Here is a 26,972-nt window from a genome sequence, read left to right as displayed (position 1 = left end):
TGGGGGGGGGGCAGGGGGGAAATTCTGTCCATCTACCCAATCAATGCCTCTCAAAAATTCATAAACTTCTATCAGGAATCCTCTCAGCCTCTGATACTCCGCAAAAAAAGGAGTAAAACAAGAACGTCTGTAGACACTGTGATTGTAGTTTAATGTGTAAAAGTGCTGAATACAATCAGCAGGAAAGCAGCGTCCATAGATATACCATCAACATTTCGGGCCTGAGGCCTTCATCAACCAGGCCTTCATCAAGCTATTGCTAAAACTAAGGCCTGAAACATTGGTTGTATATCTTTGTAACAAAAAAAAACCTAATGTTGTTCAAGTTGAATTTGTAAAGTTAGAAAACGTGAACCCAATTTTATCTGGAACATTGGAAAGGTAATGTGAAAAAAATTAATTGCCGTATTCCACCTATATTCATCCTCCAAGATAAACTGATGGTAGGTTTAGACAATTGAAATCAAGCAAATCCCTTAAGGATTGCAAGGAATGTAAGAGTACACTTAAAAAGAAAATGTGTAGATCAAAAGAGGACACAAAATATCCTTGAGACACACTCAGAAGTCTCCAAATGTTCCAAATAAGAAATAGGAGTAGGAGTCGGCCATCCGGCCCGTCAAGCCTGTTCCGCCATTCTATAGATCATGGCTGATCTGATCATTGACTCAACTCCAACTACCCCATATCCCTTAATTCCTTTTTTATGTAAAAATCTTTCTAACTGAACCTTACATACATTTAATGAAGTTGCCTCAACTGCTTCCCTGGACAGAGAATTCCACATATTCACTACTCTCTGGGAAAAACAGTTTTTCCTTTCTCCATCTTAAATCTATTCCCTGAATCTTTTTTTTTAACTTTACTTATTCGTTCAAAAAACAAATAATATATGACATATACAGCAATTAAACATGAACATTTTTTTAATAGAAAAAAAAGAAAAAAAGATCCCAGCACCCTGCCCCCTTCAGCCAACTCTCCTAAGGAGAGCCAGGCAAAAAGAAAAAAGAAAGAATATTTTAAAAAATTAAATATACATATTAAAATCTAATCAATATAAACTGAAATGTAAATATTCTGAGAATAACAGCCACTTATTAAAAAAAAATTATAATTATCATGCGAAACATACGTAATTTTTTCCATTATTAAACAATATTTCATCTCATTATGCCATCTATTAATATCAATCATATTTGTATCTTTCCACGTACTAGCAATACATTTTTTCGCTATGGATAAAGCTAAATATACAAAAGCAAGCAGAAACTTATCCAATCCCAAGCCTTTCAGAGGTTGCAAACTACCCAATAAAAATACTGTTGGATCTAAAACCATTTTAATCTTATACAGGTATTCTAAAAATGATTGAATTTTCTTCCAAGAAGATTGTACATGTATACATGACCAAACAGCATGAATAAAAATTTCCAATCGTATCACCACATCTAAAACACAAAACTGATTCATTGAAACCATATTTTTTTTAAACTTTTCATGTGTCAAATATAATTGTAATTATTCATTGCATAACATGCATTTAACAATCTAGTTACACTATCATAACAGATATCTAACCAATCATCTTCAGAAATAGTAAAACTACTATCTGCTTCCCATTTAATTTAAGATCTATCCCAACCCTTTTTATCCATACCATCCTGTAACATTTGATACATAAATGAAATATAACCCTTCTCTGGTACCTTCATAAGAGAAGTCTCAAATTTAGTCATTTTAGGTAAAATCATATCTCTACCAAACGTACATTTTACCAAAGATCGAATTTGATAATGAAGAAATAAAGAATTCTTATCAATACCAAATCTTCCCTCATCTGATTGAAAGATAAAAACTTACCCTCTTTAAAACAATCACCCAAATTTTTCACACCTTTAAATCTCCAATGCAATAAACTTTGATTATGTATTGAAAAAGAAATAAGTTGATTATTATACAACGGAGTCAAAGCCAATAATTTACACCTAGAACCTATCATTTTCTTTTTCTTTATCCATTAATTCATTAAATGTTTTAGTATAGGCACATTATATTGTTGAAACAAATTTATATTCCACCTAAACAAAAATTGATGCATTTCAAATTCAGAAATACTTTGCCATCTCAATTTTAGCCCAACTAGGAGGCCGTACCAAATCCATCAATGAACTAATAAATTTAAGTTGGGCTGCCTCGTAATAATTTTGAAAATGTGGAAAACGTAGTCCCCCTAAATCATATTTCCAAGTTAATTTATTCAAAGCTACTCTTGAAAATTTACCCCTCCATAAAAACTCCCTAACCATTTTATTTAAATCTTGAAAAAAAATTTATCAAGTAAATATGGAATAGATTGAAACAAATATTGTATACGCGGAAAGATATTCATCAATTCTATTTATCCTTCCCATTAAATTAATCGGTAAATCTTTCCATTTAATCAAATCAGTTTTATTTTTTTTCATTAACAGAGCATAATTTAATTTGTATAAAGATTGATAATTAACATTCAAAATTATACCCAGATATTTAATTCGATCAGTCCACTTCAAATTAATAATATTCTTATAAACTGAATAATCTCCTTCATTTACTGGTAATATTTCACTTTTTTCCCCAATTAACTTTATATCCAGAAAGACATCCATATTGTATTAAACATTCCTTCAAATGCAAAAGTAATTGAGCTGGGTTTATTAAATACACCAATACATCATCAGCAAATGAATTAATTATATACTCCTCATCTAAAACTTTCATACCTTGTATCTGTGTATTTTTTCTTATCAACTGTGCTAAAGGTTCAATCACTACGCAAACAAAGCTGGTGATAAAAGACGAGTTGATCGAGTTAACATAAAAGATTCCAAAATCAAACCATTCGTCAATACTCTAGCTACCAGTTTACTATATAGAGCCCTAATCCAACCAATAAAAGAAGGAACAAACTTCAATTTCTCCAAAACTTTAAACAAAAATTCCATTCAACTCTATCAAATGCTTTTTCTGCATCTAAGGACATCACCATCGGATGATCTAAAGATTGTCGAAATCTATTAATCAAACTAATCACGCACAAAATGTTATCTGTAGCATATCTATTCTTTATAAAACCTGTTTGATCAATATGAATCAACTTTGGTAAAAATTTAGCCAATTATTCATTAATATTTTAGCTATTACTTTATAATCTACATTTAACAACGAAATTGGTCTATATGAAGATACTTTCAAAGGATCTCTATCTTTTTTAGGAATTACTGTAATTAAAGCACTAGAACAAGACTCAGATAAATCATAATGTTCTCCAACTTGACATAATACATCCCCAAACACTGCAGATAAATCATCATAAAAAAATTTATAAAGTTCAACCAAAAATCCATCATCACGAGGCGATTTACCGTTCGGCATTTCCAGCATAGTCCTTTTAATTTCTGAATCAGTAAATGGTTCTTCTAACTCCTGTATACCTCCATCCTCTTTCTTCTTTTCTTTGGCTTGGCTTTGCAGACGAAGATTTATGGAGGGGTATGTCCACGTCTGCTGCAGGCTCGTTGGTGACTGACAAGTCCGATGCGGGACAGGCAGCCACGGTTGCAGCGGTTGCAAGGGAAAATTGGTTGGTTGGGGTTGGGTGTTGAGTTTTTCCTCCTTTGTCTTTTGTCAGTGAGGTGGGCTCTGCGGTCTTCTTCAAAGGAGGTTGCTGCCCACCGAAATGTGAGGCGCCAAGATGCACAGTTGGAGGTGATATCAGCCCACTGGCGATGGTCAATGTGGCAGGCACCAAGAGATTTCTTTAAGCAGTCCTTGTACCTCTTCTTTGGTGTACCTCTGTCTCGGTGACCAGGTGAGATCTCACCATAGAACACGATCTTGGGATGGCGATGGTCCTCCATTCTGGAGACGTGACCCACCCAGCGCAGTTGGGTCTTCAGCAGCATGGATTCGATGCTTGCGGACTCTGATAGCTTGAGTACTTCGATGTTGGTGATGAAGTCATTCCAATGAATGTTGAGGATGGAGCAGAGACAGCGCTGATGGAAGCCGTAGGTGATGCCGGTAGAGGACCCATGATTCGGAGCTGAACAGGAGCGTGGGAATGACAACGGCTCTGTACACGCTGATCTTTGTGTGTTTCTTCAGGTGGTTGTTTTTCCAGACTCTTTTGTGTAGTCTTCCAAAGGCGCTATTTGCCATGGTGAGCCTGTTGTCTATCTCTTTATCAATCCTTGCATCTGATGAAATGGTGCAGCCGAAATAGGTAAACTGGTTGACTGTTTTGAGTTCTGTGTGCCCGATGGAGATGTGCGGGGGCTGGTGGTCATGGTGGGGAGCTGGCTGATGGAGGACCTCAGTTTTCTTCAGGCTGACTTCCAGGCCAAACATTTTGGCAGTTTCCGCAAAACAGGATGTCATGCGCTGGAGAGCTGGCTCTGAATGGGCAACTAAAGCGACATCATCTGCAAAGAGTAGTTCACGGACAAGTTGCTCTTGTGTCTTGGTGTGAGCTTGCAGGCGCCTCAGATTGAAGAGACTGCCATCCGTGCGGTACCGGATGTAAACAGCGTCTTCATTATTGAGGTCTTTCAAGGCTTGTTTCAGCATCATGCTGAAGAAGATAGTAAAGAGGGTTGGTGCGAGGACACAGCCTTGCTTCACGCCATTGTCAATGGAGAAGGGTTCGGAGAGCTCATTGCTGTATCTGACCCGACCTTGTTGGTTTTCATGCAGTTGGATAACCATGTTGAGGAACTTGGGGGGGCATCAGAGGCGCTCTAGTATTTGCCAAAGCCCTTTCCTGCTAACGGTGTCAAAGGCTCCATCCTCTAATATTGGTAAATTCAACTGTGATTTTAAAAAAATCAATCGATCCAGTTTCCTGTTTTCCTTTAGATGTATATAACTTTTTATAAAATTCATCATTAATCTCGCAAGGTTTATAAATAATAAGAGAATTCTGTCTAAAGCATTAATAGTCCTCGATATCTGTTCTTTAATTGCCACGCCAATACCTTATGTGCTTTCTCTCCCCATTCCTAATACCGTTGTTTAGTCCTATTAATCACACATTCAAATTGATAAGATTGCAAAGTATTATATTTCAATTTCAGTCTAGATAATTCTATTTTCTGATCTTCTGTAGCATCTTTCTGAAGTTCCTTTTCTAACTCATCGATCTGTTTCTCTAATTCAAGACTCTGATTTAATCAATTCTTTTTTATTTTAGAAGTATAACTAATTATTTGTCCTCTCAAATAGGCTTTCATAGCATTCCATAATACAAACTTACTTTGAACAGAATTAGAACTTTCTTTCAAAAAAAATTAATTTTTTTCAAAAAATCAATAAATTATGTATTTTTTAACATTGTATTAAATCTCCAATAAGCTATTTGAATTTTCTCAGAAGTTTCATATGTAAAATATAACAGAGAATGATCTGAAATCACCCTACTTTTATATTCCGCTTGTTATATTTTCCCTTGTAAATGTGCCAATACTAAAAAGAAGTCAATCCTTGAAAATGATTCCTGTCTAGATGAATAAAGGAAAAATATTTCTCTTTTGGATTAAGACGTTTCCAAATATCTACGAAATTAAGATCTTTCATCAACGCTTGGATCTGGATTGCCGTCTTGGATTTTTAAACTTTCTTCAGAGATTCATCTAATAAAGGTTCCAAAACACAATTAAAATCACCACCAACTAAAATATTATTATTAGCTTGACCCAAACATAAAAATGCATCTGAAATAAATACTTCATCACCTGCATTTGGAGCATAAACATTAAGTAAAGTCCAAAATTCACTAAAAATCTTACAATTCAATTTAAGAATACATCCTGCCTTTTCCTCCATTGATTATAATTCAAAAGATAAATTTTTATGTATCAAACTTCCTACACCTTTAGCTCTAGAATTAAATGAAGAAGAATATATATGTGCAACACAATCCTTTTTAATTTCACACTTTCCTTCACATTCAAATGTGTTTCTTGTAAAAAGGTAATATCAATTTTCAAGACTCACTTACATTTAATCGGACTGTTTAATCCTCGAACATTAAAAGTAGCAAACCTCAACTTTGACATATCTACTATTATTGCTAAATACCAATAATATCTTTATATAAAAACTCAAATTAACGTATATAGGCCATCCAATAAAAAAATCACAAATTAAAAACTAAAAAAATTTAAAATAAAAATAAAGAAAATAATAAAGAAAAAAAAAAGAAAATCCACCCCCCCCCGAAAAAAAAACTACCAAAAGGTGGTAATCCCCTAAACAAAAATTGGGTGTGGGTCACCCACCGGTGGCTGATGACTAATAAAGAACTTAATGCAAATCTCTCCCTCTCCAGCTAAACAGTTAATAACATCAAAATATAATTACAAAAGAAAAAATAGAATAAGAAAATTCTTCTTTTCATCCAGAAGATTCCAGTTTCGAAGATCCCATTTTAGAAGGAAGTAGACTCTTTCTATTCCCGTTTTTCCCATTTCTGCCAATTCTTCTGTTTCCTGAACTACCAAATTTTTCTTTAGGAGATAATGGTGGACTACATCTTTGTCCTCTTATATCTGGCAATGAATCAGCAAAAATCATTGCTTCACAATCATTTTCAAAAAAACAAAATTGATAGTCTCCGTAAAACACCTTCAACACTGCAGGGTAACGAAAAGTAGACTTATAACCTTTACGCCACAAAACTTCTTTAACTGGATTGAATCGACACCGACATTGAATGACCTCTTGACTCAGATCAGGATAAAAAAAGACTCTGCTATTCTGAATCAATAATGGGTCTCACATTTTGTAGTGCAAGTCGAAGTATTGCTTCTCTATGCAAATAACTCAAATATAGAATTATTACCGGTATCAGTAGTTGACCAGCTGAGGGTATTCTTCTTAAAGCTCTATGGGCTCTTTCCAGTGCCAATCCCCCAGAGAAAAAATTCTTGCCCTAATATTTGTGGAATCCAGTCTTTAAAAAAAATGAAGGGATCTTGTCCTTCTATACCTTCTGGCAAACCAACAATTTTCACATTATTCCTTCTGCTTTGATTTTCCAAATAATCTATTTTTCTTTCTAGCTCCTTCTCACGATCTTATTCTATGACTGATTTTTCTACCTTCAACACTTTTTCTGTGTTAGAAGTCATTTGTTGTTTACAGTCCAAAAAACCAGTCTGAAATTTTTTTAAATTCTTCATAAGATGCATCCACATGTGTCTTAACCATATTTAATTCTGAACTTATACCAGCATTCATTTGAACCATTTCATTCATTTGAGATGTCAACAAATCCATTCCAGGTATTATTACAGCTTGAATAATGGCATTCAATTGCATACACTGTGAATCAGTAAAACTCAGCTCTGCTCTCTCTGACATGGTGGCAGAACAAGGTAACTGCAGCTCCTGCTGCAACTCAACAGAATGCATTTTAAAAGTTTTACTGCGGGTCTGGACTCCCAGCGATGGCACCCCGACTTCCTCAGGGGGTCGCCACCGGTCTCCCCCCATATATCTCGTTGTTTTGTCATCAATTAGCGAAGAAAAATAATTTCTTCAGATTGAAATGCTACCTGATGCATTTCCAACAATGGAGTCGTCTTCCTGCATGCTCCCTCCATTGAAATCGAAAGGCTTTCCAAATCAGGGTCCACTTCTTGGGAACACGCACCTTCTTCCGGAGAACGGGTAATTCCAGCGCCATCCTTCATTTGGTGAGCAATAGATTTTTTTTTCCACCCCCCACAGTTGATCTTTGGGGTTTAGACAATAAAGAGATTGAGCCTGATGGGGCTGTATCAAGTCATCTAGGCCCCAAATCTTCAGCACTTCGAAAACATAACTTCTTATGAACTTGAGGTTTAGTCTTTTTACCATTAGTGGCCATAATAATTCTTTAATACTTTAAACTAAAATTTAAAAAGTTTAAACTTGAAAACAAAGGGTTAAAAAACGCATATTAAAAAGCCTGGCCAGAGAGGTCGAGATTGCACGTCTAGACTCTACGCCATCTTGCCACGCCCCTACTAACTACTGGAGGAACAGTTAGTGCGCTGGCCAGCGCAACATTGTTGCAGTGCTGGTGAGTGGAGTTCGAATCCTGCACCGTCTGTAAGAAGTTTGGAGGTCCTCCCCATGTCCACCTGGCTTTCCTTTGGGTGCTCCGGTTTCCTCCCTTCAAAAACCTACCAGGGCTCTTCGGTCAATTGTATGTAATTAGGGGGCATGGATTTGTGGGCTGGAAGGGCCTGTTACCTATTGTATGTCTGAATTTTTTTTAAATTTAACTCAGCAGGTCAAGCATCATCAATGGGCAATAAAGAATGGTTGACATTTTGAGTGGAAACCCTTTATTGAGACATTGAAATTTCTGTAGGGAAAGGAAATCCCAAGAGATTCTGCAAGTATACATGAAGAGCAAAGGGGAATAGAAGGGAAAATGAGGATCATGGTGATCATTTACTTGTGAAGCCCTAGAAGATTAGTGAAGTCTTGAACAAAGTCCAAATACATCCTAAATAACCATTTAGGGAGGTATGGAAGCCAGGGTATGCCAGGAAGAGAACAGTGATGCCCGGAAACATATCTGCATGACACAGGTGCATTGGTGGTCCTGGGGGTCCAAGTGTGTTCTGGACCATTGGTGGAAGCAGGGGATCTACATAAACCTAATGCACATCAATCTAACTCATTCCACCCTCAAAGCCCATAACTGCCTTTTTTTCTTACATCCATTTGCCGAAGAGTTTTTTAAAAATATCATTATATCAACGGCCATCAAATTAAATAATTTATCTAAGCTCTCCAAAGACACCTGTATTGAATATGGACTCCCAAACATATTAACGTTTAACTTCCTTAGTGAAAATATTTACACCAATATTGGGCTTTTACTTTGAATATTTTAATTCTTTGGCTTGGCTTCGCGGACGAAGATTTATGGAGGGGGTAAAAAGTCCACGTCAGCTGCAGGCTCGTTTGTGGCTGACAAGTCCGATGCGGGACAGGCAGACACGGTTGCAGCGGTTGCAGGGGAAAATTGGTTGGTTGGGGTTGGGTGTTGGGTTTTTCCTCCTTTGCCTTTTGTCAGTGAGGTGGGTCTGCGGTCTTCTTCAAAGGAGGTTGCTGCCCGCCAAACTGCGAGGCGCCAAGATGCACGGTTTGAGGCGTTATCAGCCCACTGGCGGTGGTCAATGTGGCAGGCACCAAGAGATTTCTTTAGGCAGTCCTTGTACCTTTTCTTTGGTGCACCTCTGTCACGGTGGCCAGTGGAGAGCTCGCCATATAACACGATCTTGGGAAGGCAATAAAACAGTAATGATTAAGTTTAAAAAATTACAATGGTGTGACAGCTCACCTGGCAGGAAATCGAACTGGCTCGGGAAGTCACGGGCAGCGCGATGATGTCACCTTCGGCTATGCATGCCGCGAGGGTGGCTGCGAGCCCAGGTTTATAAAAAGTGCCTGGTCCAAAACTAAACTGTTGTTTTCTGTTTGAACTCAACTCGACCACAACTCTTCATTTCGCACCACGATTCAGCAACCACAATAGTTACATGGTGATTTTTACCCCACCCCCACCCTCCGCAGATATTATATAAAAAATATAAATGAGATATATAGTTATATGAAGTATAGAAAAGGAAGAAGATAATAGGTTCCTGGATTGATCGAAGGATCAGTTCGCACACTGGGATCCCACAGTGTTTGTACGGTCGTTTTAGGGAAGAGATTAACATAGGTGCCAAGAGGCTGGGCGTACATTTTTACAATTTACCCCTAAATCTTATACCAGTATTTGTTTATGCAGTTTTTATATCTTATAATTTTGAACTGAGTGTAAAATATCATCTTCCCTAGAAAAATGCATATCAAATTATGCCAAGCATGGTGAAGTGTCTCGGTAAAAGTCACTGAATCTTGCCAAGCTGGTTACAAATGTTAATACTGTAGCGGCCCGCGAACCGAGTCACATCCCAGCTCACAAAATGGCCGGTGAATGCGACGATCGTGAGGGCCAACAGCCACTGTCCCATGTGACCTCCTGCACGGCGCTGTGATGTCATCACTCCTGTCATCAGGGCTGGCAGAGGAATAAATCAGTTTTTGACCTTGACCCAACTGGGTATGTGTGTGTCGTTCTCACTCCACACTTCACGTAGCACGCACGTTACAATACATTCCTTTCTTTTGCGCATGTGTTCAAGACCGAGTGAAAGAAGAAAAGTTGGCAGATATGAGAAGTATACAGTACCTGTGAAACATAGCCTGGAGGCACATAAATTGGAGGCATGGAGCCATTTGGTGACATCATCGGAACATGAGCAGGACCTAAAAATATAATATGAAATAATAAGGATTTGCAATTTTTGAAAATAATCTAACAAATCAAGCCTGCTGCAGCTTACAGCATATAAAAAAATATTTATTTTTCCTGATTACTTCCTCGTACTTACAGTTCCTGAGTAGGTAACTGTTGAGGATAGCATTAGGCTAAACTGTCATGCATCTATTTGTCCCCTATGATAGTTTTACCGATTCAGTGTCTTTGTTCAAAAATGTACGGTTAATTACTCAAAATTAACACTATACAGAACCAGTGACTCAAGTTCTAATCCAGCGCTGTAAGGAGTTTGTATGTGGGTTTTCACCAGGTGCTCTGGTTTCCTCTCACATTCCAAAAACTAACAAGGTTGGTAGGTGAATTGGTCACACGGATGACAAATTCACAAAGCAGGTCAACTCCCAACACATATCCAATTGGTCTTGGTTGTTCTTTCTCATCCGGTTTCAATGCAGAGGTCCTTAGACCAGCAGGAATAATGATTAGTCTTTGCAATTCCTTTAATCATTGAACTTTCCATCTGAAAAACATCCTGCAAACACCACAAGATGCTGCTTGTGTTCTGAAGGGCCCAAATGTTTTAAGGCAATGATTTCCCTCCAGCATCCTGGAGCAGAAATAGTGCACAATTACTTTGCACATCTGAACGAACAACAGAAGATGAAAAATAACTGTTGTGTCAACTGGTACAAAATCCAAAACTAGTTGAATGCTTTCTTATCCTCTCCTGTCAACATATCCAATTTTGTCAGAAAAGTTAATATATTCACCTCAATTCAATCTTCAAACTTTTTTGTCTGAGTAAAGCTTGATTTCCAGAATGATAAGTAACACCCTTTGTCTGTTCTGCACTCCGCAAGCATTTTAATTATATTTTCGCTGTGTAAGGCATGAATCCGAATATCTTGCTCACAAATGCATATTCTTTGAAGGGGGTTAAAATCCAAACCACAAGAGCAATGGAGTTTTTTTTTTAAGTATTCTAGGGCATGGGCTTCACAGGCAGAGCCAGCTTTTAGTTGCCCATCCTTATTTGTCGTGAGATGATGGTGAACTGCATTTTAGAACTGCTGCAGTCCTTAAAGTGTGAGTGTACCACAATTCTGCTCGGGAGGGAGCTTCTGGATATGGACCCAGTGACTGTGAAGGAACGGCGACAGGCTTCTTAAATTATTTAAGAATGGTAGCAGGCCATTTCGGCCCAGGAGTCCGCACTGCCCAATTTATACTCAATTAATCGACAGTCCCCGGTACGTTTTGAAGGGTGGGAGGAAACCAGAGCCCCTGGGAAAAACCCACAAGACACGAGGAGAACATACAACCTCCTTGTAGACAGCACAAGATTCGATCGCTGGTGCTGTAATGGTGTTGCGCTAACCCCTATGCCAACCGTGCTGCCAAAGTCAGGGTAGTGGCTTAGAGGGAAACTTCCAGCAAGTCGTCTCCTCCATGCTTTTGCTGCCCTTGCCCCTCGAACTGATAGGTTTGGAAGAGGCTGTCTCAGAGCATTAATGAGTTGTTGCAATGGTGTCAGTGTTTGACTAGTGGATGGGGTGACTATCAAGTGAGCTGTTACATCCTGTGTGGTGTCGAGCTTCTTTGGTGCTGTTGAAGCTGCACTCAACCAGGCAAGTGGAGAGTGTTTCATCACTACTCCAGTTTATGTTCAGTGACAACTTCCCACCCCCCTCCTCCATAGCATGTGGTGTCAATGAATGTCAGGAGCCAACAGTTGGATTTTGAGCTGGTTGTTATCATGGCCTGACACCCCCGGATATTGGTCAGGAGAAATTCATAGGGATAGGTCAATTCAATTTGGCGTTTAAGTGGTTTATTATAACTGAATGGCTTGTTGGATCTTTTCAATGGATGGTTAAGAGTCACCCACATTGCTGTGGGTCTGGAATCATGTGTAGGCCTGGCCAGGTGGGATGGTAGACTTCCTCCCCTGCAGAAGATGTGACTGGATGGCCTTCAAATATTTTTTTTAATTGCAGAATCTGGATTCAAAGGTACCACCATCTGCCAAGATGGGATTTGAACCCAAATCGCCAGGAAATTCTGGAATTTTCAACCAGTGATGATATAATTCATCCATCACCTTCCAAAGAGCAACAATTCAGTTTTATGTGAAAAGAAAACAATCTGTCATCATATTGCCCCTCATTCCAGTACACAGAAGTTTTATAGTGTTGTTTTTGGTTGAGTCATTGTACCTGGAATACACTGAATGTGGCCGTCTTCTGTTCTGATTGTGAATGTCTCCCCAGCATTAACTTGAACCAAGATGACCTAAAAATGCAGATTAAAACAGGACAGAGAATCACCGCATTATTTTAAAATTCATAAATGAAAGTAAAATTTAATCTTTGAATTACATCAAGTTACATTTACAAACAATAGCTTTAATCTTTTTATATAATGGTATTACATATTATTAGAGCAGAAAGGTTAGTGCAACAGTTGGCACAACGCTATTACAGTACAGTGACCTGGGTTCGAATCTGTAAGGAGTTTGTACCTTCTCCCCATGTCTGCGTGGATTTTCTCCAGGTGCTCCAGTTTCCTCCCACCCTCCAAAAACTTATGGGCTTGTAGATCAATCAGAATTTATTGTCATGATCTGTCCTGTATCTTCAAATTTATGTTTTTAAAAAAAAATAAATTTACAAACATATTCAATCAAAAAACAAGAGCCACTCTTGAAGATTACAATGCCTTTTCCATTAGGGTTGTTCAATGCAGCGACAAAACTCCTGGTTTATTGGGAAGCAATTATCCTGGCCGTCCCATACCATGACTACCTACCGCCAGCCACAAAAGGCCCTGGAAAAGTCTCTCACTTTATCGGTTGGTCTGTACTTCCCCCCTTACCCTTTCTTTCCTTCTCTGTAACCTTTTAATTTAGGCAGCTGCCTGCTTTTTCTCATACTGTGAAGAAGGGCTCAGGCCTGAAACATCAGTTAAATAACTTTACCTTCTCCGGATTCTGCGAGACCTGATGTACTCCCCCAGCATTTCTGTGTTTTTACTATTTCCTGGAAAAGTGTCACCAACACCGCCATAACAACATTCACAAGCAAGCCAGTGTCAACTTCTTCTCCTCGGTCAATATCGTTAACTTTGAGATGAATGTACTTGATGCATCCTTGAAGAAATACCATGTCCTCACTGGCTTCTGTGTATCTCCAACCTGTGACTACACAAAGAGAAGGAGTACTTGGGATGTCTTTGGGAACCTGGAATCCGTGTCAGGAGCACATGAAAGCTTTGTGTGGAAGGGAGGAGTAGCCCTGCTACCTCAGAAACCTACCTTTCCCACATTTCATTAGCTTTCTCAAAACCCACAAAACTGCAAAGCAAGTCAGCCTTCTTGAGGAACTGTCCAAGAAGAAGAGCCAAAAGTGGGGAGTTGAAGGAAAGGCGACATAAGGGAATGAGAGAGAGACAGGGTGGGGAAAGCGGCAACTGAAATCTGGAGAAGTCAACGTATTTGTTTTAGTGAATAGTCACATTGTCCTTATCCTTTTCTTCATTTGAAGACAAAAATTAAACAAATTTCTGGCAAATTTCTACAAAGTGTGCTGACTGGCTGCATCACATTCTGGTATGGTGCGTAAAGACCTGCAAAAGGCAGGACATCACAGGCAAAACCACCCTCCTCACGATTGAGTACATATACAAGGAACACTGCTGTCAAAGACCCACATCACCCAGCACCTGCTCTGTTCTCGCTGCTCCCATCAGGAAAGAGGTACGGGTGCCACAACACTTGCACCAACCAGCAGGTTCAGGAACAGCTGCTCACCCCCCCCCCCCCCCCGCTCCACCGTCAGACTCCTCAACAACAAACTCAGTCAGAAACTCATTTAAGGACTCTGACTTGCGCACTTTATTGCTACTCTCTGTATTGCAGTCAGTTTGTTTCCATTCATTGTCTGTTTACAGTTCTTTATTTGTTTACATGTATATGCTGTGTACAGTTTTTTTATACTCTATCATTTAGTGGGAACTCTGCCGCGCCCAGAGGAAAAAGAATCTCAGGGTTGTATGTGATGTCATGTATGTACTCTGACAATAAATCAGAGATCTGAATCTGAAATTAACAACTTAATAAAGCTGGAGGAGGAGCTCGGTGAGCCAAGTTGCATCAGTGATAGAAAAAGAACAGTTGATGTTGAGTCGAAGAGTCTCCTGTGTATCTTAACTTAATAATAAACTCAGAAACTAATTGGAAAAGATAAAGCTTCTATCCTCGAGTGCTTCTCAAATGTGAAATTAATAATTATACAAGGTAAATGTTTGCATTCATTTTAAATGTAGGAATAACAACATTAAAACAAAGCAGCACTTTATTCTAAACACAATGATAATTTTGCGGAGCATTTGGCCTTTGTTACGCCTTGTTCTGACTTGATGTTCTTTTTGAAACTTCACTGAATGTCATGCTCGTTTGTTGTGACATTAAGTGTGACACTCTGTATTTAATATTGCCCCAAACAGGATAAGCATCCTTCTAGTATTCCTGTAATGCTCTGTGGAGTCCAATTTAGTTCACATTCTGAAATGGACCAGTACCTAAAGTAACAGACTAAATAAAAGGATACATTCTATACGGTTTTACTTCAACTACATTTATTGCATTCAAAAGCATAACGTTAGACAGAAAACAAGTACATTGAATAACAGATGGCCACACATTTAATAATTCAAAACCAGAAGCTTCAACTGAGGTAGGATCGCTGCATTCCTGTCTTTACAAGTAAATCATTGTTAAGACGAAGGTACTTCCAACACATGGTTGGTTGGAGAATTGTTGGATTTAGAGGAAGGTGAGGCATAGTTAAAGAATCACACATGGGAGTACCCAGGTCAAACTGGATGAGGAAAGGCCAGTTGAACCAGAAGAATGTGGCCCACACACTCTCCCCATTTGAGCAAAGGAGTGGCATTTATACGGAGGCAAACAAGAAAATCTGCTGTTGCTGAGATTCAGGGCAGTACGCAGAAGTGCTGGAGAACTTCAGCAGGTCACGCAGCATCGATGGGAGGTAAAAGGCAGGCGACGTTTTGGGCCTGAGCCCTTTTTCAAACTTCCTGATAAAAGACAGGCATATACCTGAATGGAAAGATGGATGAGGGGGAGAGGGGTGGGGAAGGGGGAGGAGCACAGGGTAGAAAGCGAGGGGTTATTACCATATGGACACATAAGGGAGGATAGCAGAGAAAGAAACTGAGAGGTGATGAGGAGAGGGCAGAGGACAAAGAACAGTAGCTGTCTAATAGGAGTAGGAAGGGAAAGGCATGGGAGCTGGAAGGAGACAGAGGGATGTGGGGGAGCGAGAGAGAGACTGGGGACAGGGGTTAACAGAATTTGGAGGTCGATATTAATCCCATTTAATTAATGACTGCTAACACGGAATAGAAGCAGCTGTTCTTCCAATCTGTGGGTGGCCCCAACTTGTCAATACATGAAGACATGGAAGACAGTGTAACAATGAGGGAGTGAAATTAAAGTGGTTGGCCACCGAGAGGTCCTTGCTGTTGAAACAGACATAATGAAGGTGCTAAATGAAGTGATCTCCCAGTGTGCATCCAGTCTCCCCCTGATGTAGAGGCCACAATGGGAACAATGACCCCAATAGGTTAAGTATTGCACGTGATGGCATCTATACACACTTTTTGGAAAGAAGGTACAGATTTCCAAGAACATGCATAGTTCAGTTATCATTTAGTAACCAATCAGCAGCAATAAAAGCTGCTTTTGTCACCATCTTTCCCAGCATGACCATGATGTGCCTTGAAGAACATTGTTTCCTGTCAGAGTCAGCTTTCACATATCTCCAGAGGCTACTTGTGTTCAGCGGGCCAATTACTCCAAGCTACACACCTTCTGTTGTAATGTGTACTCAACAGACACATCATCTCTCCCTGCATTTTTGCCAAAAGCATTTGGCTTCTCGCAGAGGTCAACTATTTCTGGAAAATAACTACAGAACATGCTGGAAATACTCAACAGGTCAAGCCACATCTGTGGGAAGAGAAATGGGGCAATGGCTCTTCATCAAAACCACCTTCAACTTACTACAAAGATGATATGACTTGCTGAATATTTCTAAAATTTTGTTTTCCTTTCAGTATCTTACATGCCCCTAATGTTTCAGCCTCCACCACCATCCCTGGCATGAACTGATAAAATAATTAATAACCAACCAGAATGTTATTTAATATTTAGTCAAGATCTGTGTTCATATATTTAGCTGCTATTACAATTTAAAGTTTGTAGCAAGAGTTTAACTGATAACCAATCTTTTCTTTAAATATTTTGTTATGTTTGGACAGCCACTTTGATCACACTTCCACAGCAAGTGAAGCTTGAAGGATGCAATGAATGTCATTTGAGGAAAATGCCAACACTGAACACTGGAGGAAACAGCCAACTGGTACTGTTGTAAATTCCATCTGCACGAGTCATCACCTAATAAAATTAATCCAATTGCAAAGTTTATGTGCAGCAAATTCCGACAAAGCCCTTTGTTTAAAAAAAAAGTATTGAGAAAGTAGCAACAGATGCTAAACAAATACTTCTTGTACACAGGAATTTAATTCCATAATACAGTTTGTTAAGGAGTTAAAAAGAAATTGGGAGCAAGTCTTCCACACAGATGGAGGGTATGTGGAATGAGCTGCCAGAGAAAACTATAGAGTACAATTTGACATTTTAAAAGACATTTGGACAGGTACATGGAGAGGAAAGGTCCAGAGGGTTATTGACCAAATGGTGTCAAATCGGAATAAGTTGACATGAACAAGCTTAGTGCGGTTGCGCTCGAGGACTCTAACTGAAAACCAATAAAAGAATAACTACCCTTAAAAGATCTAATGATCTAACTGCTCCATAATGGCCAAGTTTCAGTATTCTGGAATAAACTTACTTACATTTTGCCATCCATTGAGGTGAAATTTCTGTTGAGATGAAATTAAGCTTTCAAATTCCAAAACGAAGGAACCAAGCATCGGCTCCAGTTTAGCACTGACCTGTTGTCCAGTGTCTCCATTGACCAGATGAGGTAGAAATGGAACTTCATTGATGACTGATGCTTCTAGTGGAGGATGCTCTGCCATAGTCACCGGAATGTTCATTCATTGGCAACAGTAACTTTGCACACCCTGTCAACAACAAGACGTGCTGCTTTATTGTTTTCCCCCACATATGACAAATAAATAACCCAGTACATCTTTTCTAAGTATTATGCCACATTCTATTAGCGCCAAACAAAAGATTCTGGACTCCATAATTTACAATTGGACATCAGGACTTGTGACAGTGCCAGGGGTAAACATCAAGTCTGCAGAGGCTGGATAACTGGATTAGCACACCAGGTGCTGGGGGAACTCAGCGGCTGAGGCAGCATCCATGGAAAGCAAAGACCATCTATTGACCGACCAGGCTTCTCCGGCACTTTGTGTTTTCTAATAGTGTCAGCTTCACTTTCACAGAAACTAGATTTCACAACAGGTAATAAAGGGGGTTATTTGTAATTGCTGCCACATATGGTTATTGGGTATATTTAAAGTGGAGGTTGTAATAAGCGTCAAAGGTTACAGGAAGAAGGCAGAAAATGGGATCGAGAAAAAAAAATCACCATGATTAGAATGGCACACCAGACAATGGGCTGAATGGCCCAATTTGCCTCCAACGTCTTAATTGTCTTGACTTGTATAATCTCAATGAAAATGTGGATACTTGCCAAATGACTGCACAACACTGAGCTCAAAACTATCTTAAAAATCTACTCTTTGTTGCTTATTCAGCTCCAAGCCATAGAACACTACAGCATAGAAAAAAGGCCATTTGGCCCTTCTAGTCTGAGCTGAAACGTCTTCTGCTAGTCCCACCAACCTGCACCCATTCTAATAGAGAACCATAGAATTTCGTTCTAAATGATCATAACCAAGGCACATCTCCTCTTGTGGGGGTCACAGATTTATCTTTGTCAGCGTACTCGGCAAATGTATCACTTCATACCTGTCTCCTTTTAAAGTCCTATTTCCTCTGCTTGCCCCACGGACTAAATTTTCCATTTACTGAGGTTCATCCAATGATAAGTTTTTTTGAATAACCACCTTCAGGTTTTGTGCACATTGGAAAAATCAGAGATCACGGCCTGATACTATACTGCAAAGTCTAGTCTTTCCATAATTCTAAGCATACAGGTTTTGGTCAATAAGTGCAAGAATATGCATTTTGTAAAGTCAAATAAGGGGAGGGCATGAGTGCTGAGGAATAGTGATGAACAGGCAGACCTCGGGGTTCATGTCAACTGTTCCCCAAAAACAGCAACACTGGTTAAGAAGGCTTGTCTGTTTGAATAGGTCTGTGTGCAGACGAAACCAATTTTCTGAGCACCGGCACTTTGCAGTGATCATCCTGAGCTCCCAGTGGCATACCACTTCAACTCCCCATCCTATTTCTTCACCAGCCTGTCCATGTTTAGCCTCTCTGCTGTCAGGGCAAGATCCAACACAAATCGGAGGAACAACACTTCACATTCCGCCTGGGTAGACTATAATCCAATGGCACAATAATCGAATCCTCAAGCTTCAGTCCTCTTTCCTTCGTGTTTGCCTCTCTTTCCTTCCAATCTCACCCTAGTCCCCCCATCTTTATTCCTTTCCTCTACCCCTCTTCCCATCACTCCACTTCTGCACCTTCCTGCTTTTTAAAAAAAAATTATTTTTCACACTATGAACCATATTGACCAAAATACACATAAACATTTCCCTCTTGAATATACAGTGTCCTTTTCTCCCCTTTTACCCCCTCCCTTCCCTTCTTCTTTCCCACCCCCTCCCCACCCTCTAAACATTCAACATATACAATACATTAAACCCATTAATCAATGTAATCACACAATGAAAATAACCCTTCCCTGCTTAATGACATTCTTCCTACAGCAGGTGAGCAGAAAGGTGACACAACACTCCAAGATTGTACGCTGCGAGACCTGCTCGAGTTCCTACAGCATTTCTGTGCTTTCACTTGCCAGCCTCCTGTGCAGTTGTAACATGATCTCCAAACTCATGCACTCATTGCCCTGACCAATGAGGGTGAACATCCCAAACATCATCTTCACTGCTCTATGTGCCTTTCCAACGTCAAGGAACTATGTCGCTGTATCCTGAGCTACAACACTCTCCAGGGCCCTTCCATTTACTCTACTCGTCCTGACCTGGTTTAACTACAATGCAACATCTTGGACTTATCTGCATTAAATTCCATCTTCCACTTCAAGACCCACTTTCCCCGTTGATCTAGATCCTGTCAAAATCTTACATAATCACTGTTCACTATGCCATCAATTTAGGTCCCAAGTGTAAACTTATTAACAATGCTCACGACAGTGTCATCAAGACGTTAACATCGATGACAAACAGTGGACCCAGCACCAATCCCTGCAGCACACCACTGGTCACAGACCTCAAATTTGAGTAACAACCCTCCAAAACCCCCTTCTACCATCAAGCCATATCTACATTGCCAACTCACCATGGATCTCATGCAATCTAGCTTCCCACAATGTCCGAGCACTTCCTCTTCATGGTAAACACAGAAGAGAACTAGTCATTCAAGACTTCAGCCATATCCTGTGGTTTCACATATATTATGAGTGTTAAGTAGACATACTCTCTCTCCCCAGAGTCATCTTTTTGCTCTATATCTATGTAGAATTCCATGATTCTACTTAACCTTATCTACCTTATGCCCCCTCTTTGTCATCTTGATTTCAAAGTCAACTTCTGTATTCTCTATATTCCACAAGAAATTCATTTGTTCTCACCTGTTTCTGACCGACAAATGCCTCTTTATATTTTAGCCCAGACAGTCAATATCCCTGCTTTCAGGGTTCCATAATTTTGCCAGCCATGCCCTTCACTTGATCAGAACATACTGGCTCTGAACTCCCTATTTTATTTGAAAAGCCTCCCCATTTATCAGATGTCCCTTTTACCTGCAAAGCAGCCTTGCACGATCAAGAGTTCATGTCTCATGCCATCAAAAGTCCCCTCCCTGGCCCAATTGAGAACTTCAACACCAGTCCTATGGTGACAGAATATATAGAGGTGTTTGGGAGATAAATTGGGAAAGGTTTGTCACACACACTTTAAAACACAGAATTCTCGCAGGAGCTTTTGCAAGATGCTCAGAATCATGAAGGACTGTCATTTGCAAAAGGCAACAAATGTAACAACAGGCAGTAGCAGCTTTGTCTAGAAAACAGAACTTACTGTCTGGAAGGTCATGTGATCTTTGCAGGCAGAGAGCAGAAAAAAAGAGGCTTTGCTCTCAGAGTTGGAGAGGGTGTGTGTGTGTGTGTGTGTGTGTGTGTGTGTGTGTGTGTGTGTGTGTGTGTGTGTGTGTGTGTGTGTGTGAGAGAGAGAGAGAGAGAGAGAGAGAGAGAGCACTGAGTGCCTAGCAGCAGACAGGCAGTTAACAGTCAGCTGGCAATCCGCTGCTGACACCTACCCTCCCCGCTGCGGACTGGGGACAATGTGGGGCAGGAGTCACCGTGCTGACTGGGGACAGTGTGGGACAGGAGTCCCTGCTGCCAACACCTACCCTCCCCGCTGCCTGACAGTCCCCTGTCATGGGACTACGGAGCTAGAGCAGCTGGCTCGGGTCTTCAGGCCCCTGACATCTCACACCGGCCGCTCCAGCCCCGTAGTCCTGTGTCAGGGGGGCTGTCAGGCAGCGGGGAAGCAAGCTGTCAGGCCGCTGGGAGGTGAGCTGTCAGGCGGCTGTTCCTGTCCAGACTCAGGAGCCGGGGTTTGCTCTGTGGCCCCTCTCCCCACTTCAGACCTTTCAGGTGGCAGAACACCTCCTTCAGCGCTGCCACCTGATCGTCCCTTCGCAGACACCCGCAGCCTGATCTGGAGCCTAATTCTCCAGGCAATTCCACCTGAAAGTGGCTACAGACATCAGTTCCAGAGGGACAAGCTTTGGAAGATGGCCTGGTCATAGGAGAGGACTGGCTGTCCGGTGTTTCCCTTGGAATAGGAGAAACAGAAAGGAAGTCTGTGGTGACCTGAAACAAGAAAAACTCCCCCTCTGAAAACCAACAAGAACCTTTCTGAGCGGTAACCATTTACCTGTTAAGCACCAAAGCCTGGTGAACTTTATTAACGTTAACTTCTGTGCACAGTACAAGAATTGCCTGCAACCAGTGAGATTGGACTGTGAACCAAAGAACTTTGCTGAACTTACACACACATTACACACACGTGCGCTTAGAATTAGAAGGGGATTAAATAGGTTAAGTGAGTCAATAGAGATAATTAAAGTTTGATTCTATTTTCATGCTCAAAGATAATTAAAAGCAACTTTTGTTTAAGTAACCCTTTGTCGTGCTGCATATCTATTACTGCTGGGTTTGGGGTCCTCTATCCTTATCCAAAACTATGGTTTCCGACCCCAAAGTGCTCTCCCAATAACTTGGTTCTCTTTCTCTTTCAATCTTTTTATTAACATTTCATATATACACAGCATAAGGAGAATAAAAATAGCACAATTAAAATGATCTGTCCAAGTCTACATAGTATAAGTATCATATAAATTCCAAAGAGTGGAATATATATATATATATACATACATATATATACACATACATGTGTGTGTGTGTGTGTGTGTGTGTGTGTGTGTGTGTTTATTTATTTATATATGTATATAAAGCCAACTAATCTACTAAAAAATAAAATTTGAAAAAAAAAACTGAGCAGCCTATTCCGTGGATCTGTCGAATAGTTTTAAACGTACCTCCAGTCCACAACTACAGGTAACATAAACAGCAAGAATTGTATATTAAGTCTGAAAAGGAAGATTTAATTCATATATTAACACCAGTTATTTCCTATGAAAGTAATCAATAAATGGCTTCCATGTTTCTTCAAGTTTAGTCTTTGTATCTAAAGTACAACTTCTGATTTTTGTTCTAGATTTAAGAAAGACAAAACATGAGAAAGCCATTGAAATAATGTCGGAGAATCAGTCTTTCCATTTAAGTAAAATGGCATTTCCAGCTAATAGTGTAGAAAAAGCTATAACTCGATATGCAGGAAGTAGGTAAACAACCTACATCTGTAATTCCAAAAAGAGAAGTTATTAGGGGTTAGGTTGAATAACCAGTATCAATAATAGTTTTAAAAATATCTTTCTAAAATTTTTCTAACACGGGACATGACCAAAACATATGAGTCAATCTGCATCTATTACATGTAGACCTCATATTAGGAAAGATGTGAGCTAGTTTATCTTTAGACATAAGCTCGATTAACTCTTTTAAACTGTATTAAAGAATGATGTGCACAGAGTGAAGAAGTATTAACTAGTCTAGTAATTCTTCCCCATGTTTCAGGAGATAATGTTAGTTGAAATTCCATTTCCATGTTTGTCAAATCTTATCCATGGGGACTAATCTCAAATTGAGTTGGTTCTCTTGCCCAGCCTCATTACCCAACTGGAGGTCCAGCATTGCCCTCTCTCTCTATGTGGTCCATCCAACCATCCATGTTTTACTCAACTGTCCTTGCCTTGTCCTGCCTCATTCAAGCTCCTTATTAAGTCCCACTTAATAGGAGGGAAGTTGAAATATTCTATTGCTGCAATCCTGTGATATTTAACCAATTCACAATGACTACTGGGGGAGCCTGCAATGTAATCCATTTCTACATCTGCCTCATTAGAAGATCCCGCATTAATATCTTTCTTGAAGTACCATATCAAATATGAAACACCGCCTTTCTAAGTTGCACTATAGCATCTCTGCCCAGGAATATCGAGCTATCAGTCCTGCCCCTCCCTCAAACAGGCTTCTATTGTGGGTATAATATCGAAGACCCACATGCCTTTTCATGCACTGAGTTCATTTTCCCGAGCAGTCAGGTTCCTTGCAATGAAATAAATGTTGTTTAATCTAATCAGATCTCCCTTGCTCCTTGCCACATCTTTCCTATCACTGCTGCTTTGGGTTCCAACCCCCGCCAGACTTGTTTACACACTCTCTCCCCCCACTCTACGTTACCATGACGAAATGTTTCAGATTTATTTCTCCACAAATGATATACCCACTGCCTTGTTCTTTAAACAGTACACCTTCCTGCCCAAATGCATCTCACTTGTTACAATGACGACATTTGAAATTGACACGGACCTGTAACGACAACAGAGTGGCAGTCAAGTCTGAGACTGTCCATGAGCAAACAATCCAGGATGGATTAGGACTCAAATTTCATATTGTGGAGTGGGAGCTGCCTTTGGAATGTGGGGCAGTATACAGTCGGAGCAAGGAATTGGAAACATGGGCTGGAGCCTAGGCTCGGGAACATTGGGCCAGGTGCACAGCAAGAGCTGGCTGTAGGAGTACAGGGTGGGTGCAGTCAACAGGACTGTTTGGCTCAAGAACTGTTGGTAGACTGAGAAGCCAGGAGGGCATTCATTGGTGGGCAAAGACCACTGTTTATGTGGCTTGTCTGTCAGTGAAACAGTGTAGAGTCACACAGCATAGGCCCAGCTTGTCTGTGCTGAATAATATTCCTTTTTGCCTTAATATTAGGTCCAAACCCCTCCAAATTCCCCCTCCCATTCATCTGGTTATTTTATTTATTTATTTTTTTCATTACTTTATTTATAAAGCTTAAACCACAGTCATAATTACATTACATTCAATTCCAGAAATTATTTAAAAAAAAAATAGATGTGTATAAAATCCCACTCTCCCACTTCCCCTCCCCAAATCCTTGAAAAAAAGAAAAAAAATAAGAAAAAAGAAAATTTAGAGGATGCCAAGAAAATATAATCTATTGGAGGTTACCAAGAAGTGAGGTCTTCAGAAAGCCTATTAAACAGCCAAACCCAAATTTTATAAATATGGGTGTCACATTTTCCCAAAAAACATGATATTTATCTCACAGATTATAAGTAATCTTCTCTAATGGCATACAACTGCAAAGTTCTGCAAGCCATCTTTCCATACCTAGTTAATTTTTAAATTTTAATTTAGATATACAGCACGGTAATGGGCCCTTTCTGCCCACGAGCCAGTGCCGCCCAATTACACCCAATTGACCTACAACCCCCAGTACATTTTGAGGGGTGATAGGAAACTGGAGCACCTGGGGAAAACCCACACAGACACGGGGTGAGCGTACAAACTACTGACAAATAACGCAGGATTTGAACTGCAGTCCCAATCAGTGGTGCTGTAAGTATTGCCACTAGCTGCTATGTTAAGCGTGCTGCCCTGAATCCAGGTTTCTTTTAAAGGTAAAGGTCCCTTATTGTCACGTAATACTACATTTAGAATGTTTCATACATGAAATTCTTTTCTCTACTAAAAAAAACTTTTGTCTACCGTAAGGCAGAGAGTTACCACTTTATAACCATATAATGATTACAGTACAGAAACAGGCCATCTCGGCCTCTCTAGTCCACACCGATTTAAGTGAACTCCTCTAGTCCCACCTACCCACTCTCTGACCGTAACCCTCCAATGCCCTCACAACCACATACTCATTCAACCTTCTCTTAAATGACAAAATTGACCCTACTTCAAACACATCTTCCAGAAGGTCATTCCACTCGGTGTCCAGTGCCCCTCACAGAAACCTACAGCACTTGGTGTTCCCAGGCGGTCTCCCCTCCAAGTACTAACCAGTCCTGAGCTTGCTTAGCTTCCGAGATCAGACAATCCCAGGTGTAATCAAGCTATTCCTGCCTCCACCAATCTGGCAGCTCATTCCATATGTACACAATTTTCTGAGTGAAGAATTGTTCCCTCACATCCCTTCTAAATCCCAACCCCTCACTTTATAGTTATACGCTTTCAACATTCTCCAGGAAACAGATCATCACTGATCAATGCCCCTCATAATTTTATAGACCTCAGTAAGATCCCTTCTCAACCACCTACACTCCAAGGAAAACAGACCTAGTCTCTAAATGATGACTCATCTTCCCTAATCCTGGCAACAACTTTGTAAACCTCTTCTGCACCCATTCCAACTTGATAATATTCTTCCTCAAGCTGGGTGACAAAAACTGCGCTAGCAGTCTCCATGTGTTCCAGCCTTTTATGTCTGAGAATCAATATCCATGTGGCTGAGCGTGACTCTACTATTTTGGATCTTCTTGCCACTGGACCAGAGCTTCACAGAGCAAAGTCTCAAGGAACTATAGCAGAGGATCCAAACAATTTCCAATAACAGGAGAGCACCTCTCTCTGCCACATCGTGCTCAGGGTTAAAGTGGCCACACTCAGCAAAGACTGGCTCTTTGGCCCAGTAGCTAGTTAGTGCACAAGGTGGGACTCAGTTATGTTTTTAAGACTGCAATGTTGGGAAAATCAATGAAAAAAAAATCAACATAATGAATGCTTGTGTGGTCATTCCTACTGGGCTTCTTTTTAGACCGCAAGTACCTGCACAGTCCCGGGGGATGGACATGCAGTCAAGTGGATGACTGTCAATGAATTTTTCCAGTCTGATTTACACTGCAGGCTTCCTCCAAAAAGTTGTTGGGATCCTGCAGGATAAATCGCAGGGCAAGAATTGACCCAAAATTCCTGCACATTCCTTTTTAGGCAGCCCATGTAGCGGCAAAATTCCCTGATTGTGCTGTTACGTGCCTGCAGTCTTAAAACCATAACTGTTAAAAGAAATGACACACTTTAACCAACCCTTTATCTTTGCAGAGGTATCACTGAAAAAAAAACATGGTGCACAATTTTTTTTAAACAGTTACAGATATATTGAAGGATAGCCCGACCATCTTCCCCCATATCGTGTCCCATGCAATGCTGGGAAACACACAAAAGTTCACCCTTAGCCTCAAATTAAATAAACAGAAAATTTCACCATCCTTCCATCAGCCCTGATGTTCTTCTCCATTTTCTATTTCCACACCATCCTTCTTCTAAACGCACTTAAAGAGAAAACTTATAAATTGTAACAGGACTTGCACTTTGATCAGTAATAAATGAAGTTCCGTGCAAGTTGCACATCACGGCATATCAAATGACAGGATCACACATTCATTGTGGTTGATGCAGGTTTATCATGCAGATGGTTCCAAATACACCTTTATAATATGTTTCACAAGTTACTGATCCCATCCAAAGTGTGATTATGGCAGTCACACAATGTTGATAGTGCCACGTCACTTTGGAGTGAATTCCCAGCAGCCACTCTGAAACTGCTCATTTGAGATAATCAGGTCACACAAAGTATTGCACATAATGCTGACCAGTGTTACTTGCACAAGGACATTTAGACAGAGGCAGCATTGAGGAAGATAGCACTGCTGATCCCAACACAAGAAGCCAACACTCTTGACAAGCAAGAGCTTATCAAGGCAGTAAACCCAAAAAAATACCAGAACCACAGCCAAAAGCAACACAACATCAAGAAAATATCCCATATGGATGGATGCAAGGTACCAAATCCTCTCTCCATATATTAAATGGTGGTCAGGCAGTTTGGATGGATCAGGGCCCTATATTAATTTAACACACACATTGGATGGGCAGACTCACAAGTCTGACAGCCCAGA

The 26,972-nt window shown here is 40.2% G+C and overlaps 1 protein-coding gene across 9 annotated transcripts in view; it reads right to left on the bottom strand.

Annotated features, from left to right (window-relative positions):
- The window catches only part of LOC138740698 (fibronectin type-III domain-containing protein 3A-like), a 137,143-nt gene that overhangs the window by 83,985 nt on the left and 26,186 nt on the right, over positions 1–26,972 (bottom strand). For 8 of the 9 annotated variants that reach the window (XM_069893736.1, XM_069893737.1, XM_069893731.1 and 5 more), the window contains 3 exons: positions 17,408–17,539; positions 12,586–12,661; positions 10,280–10,356 (listed from right to left, as the gene is read on the bottom strand). In XM_069893736.1, coding sequence (XP_069749837.1) covers positions 10,280–10,356; positions 12,586–12,661; positions 17,408–17,512 — 258 coding nt within the window. In that variant the 5' untranslated portion in view covers positions 17,513–17,539. Of the gene's footprint in view, positions 1–10,279; positions 10,357–12,585; positions 12,662–17,407; positions 17,540–20,382; positions 20,472–26,972 lie in introns of all 9 variants that reach the window. The other variant, XM_069893733.1, reaches the window with a different exon arrangement.

The sequence above is a fragment of the Narcine bancroftii genome, chromosome 8 (assembly GCF_036971445.1).
Source record: "Narcine bancroftii isolate sNarBan1 chromosome 8, sNarBan1.hap1, whole genome shotgun sequence".
In the NCBI taxonomy this organism is placed as follows: Eukaryota; Metazoa; Chordata; class Chondrichthyes; order Torpediniformes; family Narcinidae; genus Narcine; species Narcine bancroftii.
Note: the sequence above shows the minus strand (reverse complement) of the source record. Positions and strands in the feature narration are given on the sequence as shown.